Source organism: Notothenia coriiceps, unplaced genomic scaffold, assembly GCF_000735185.1.
Source record: "Notothenia coriiceps isolate Sejong01 unplaced genomic scaffold, NC01 NC01_scaffold00037244, whole genome shotgun sequence".
Classification (NCBI taxonomy): Eukaryota; Metazoa; Chordata; class Actinopteri; order Perciformes; family Nototheniidae; genus Notothenia; species Notothenia coriiceps.
In genome coordinates this window covers 10,876,333-10,876,926 of record NW_011369945.1, presented here as the reverse complement: position 1 = coordinate 10,876,926, position 594 = coordinate 10,876,333, and the positions used below count along the sequence as shown (strand labels likewise).

The window sequence follows — 594 nt, the reverse complement described above, 5'->3', positions numbered from 1 at the left end:
CCGGATCGCTTCTTGCGAGGGAGCTACCGGATATCCCCTCGCCAACCGCCGGCCTGTCCGACTCCGACTACCCAGCGTCCAGCCAGGGCGCTCTTTGGCGTCCGGTCCTTGAGGAGGTCTCTGGTTTCCAGACTGACGTGCGGTCACAGGAGCTGCCGCCTATAAGCTCGAGGCAGCCGGCTCCGGGGGGCCCACGACCACGGTAGGGAGTCGGGTTGACCGTTACAGGTAGCTCTACCACTAAATTTTACGAGCCCCACCAGAGAGTCGGACCGGCAGCAGGTAAGCGACAACTGTGTCGACTAACGCAGAGATTTCAAGACTCCTCTCACAAGACGGACCACCCCCCCACTCCTTTAGTACGAGTCCCAATAAAAAAGGGTCTTATTACAGATATACTCTCTTCACCCAAGGAGTCAACTTCATGAAGCAACCACTCGGCCAAATGGTCCAACACCATCGGAAGGCCCAAGGCCCAGAACCGACCAACGTCTACAGGGTGGCTACTTCCCGGTAAACCCCACAGTCCTTCTCACTACTGGCCTAGGACTCCAAAAGAAAAACCGGGACTAATTTTTGCCCTACACACGGTGA

At 56.9% G+C, this 594-nt stretch overlaps 1 protein-coding gene across 1 annotated transcript in view; it reads left to right on the top strand.

Moving 5' to 3' along the window:
- The first annotated feature begins 445 nt into the window (after positions 1–445).
- LOC104965294 (proteoglycan 4-like) overlaps positions 446–594 on the top strand; it is a 12,950-nt gene continuing 12,801 nt past the window's right edge. Inside the window, exon 1 of the mRNA XM_010794252.1 lies at positions 446–513. Coding sequence (XP_010792554.1) covers positions 446–513 — 68 coding nt within the window. The remainder of the gene's footprint in view (positions 514–594) is intronic.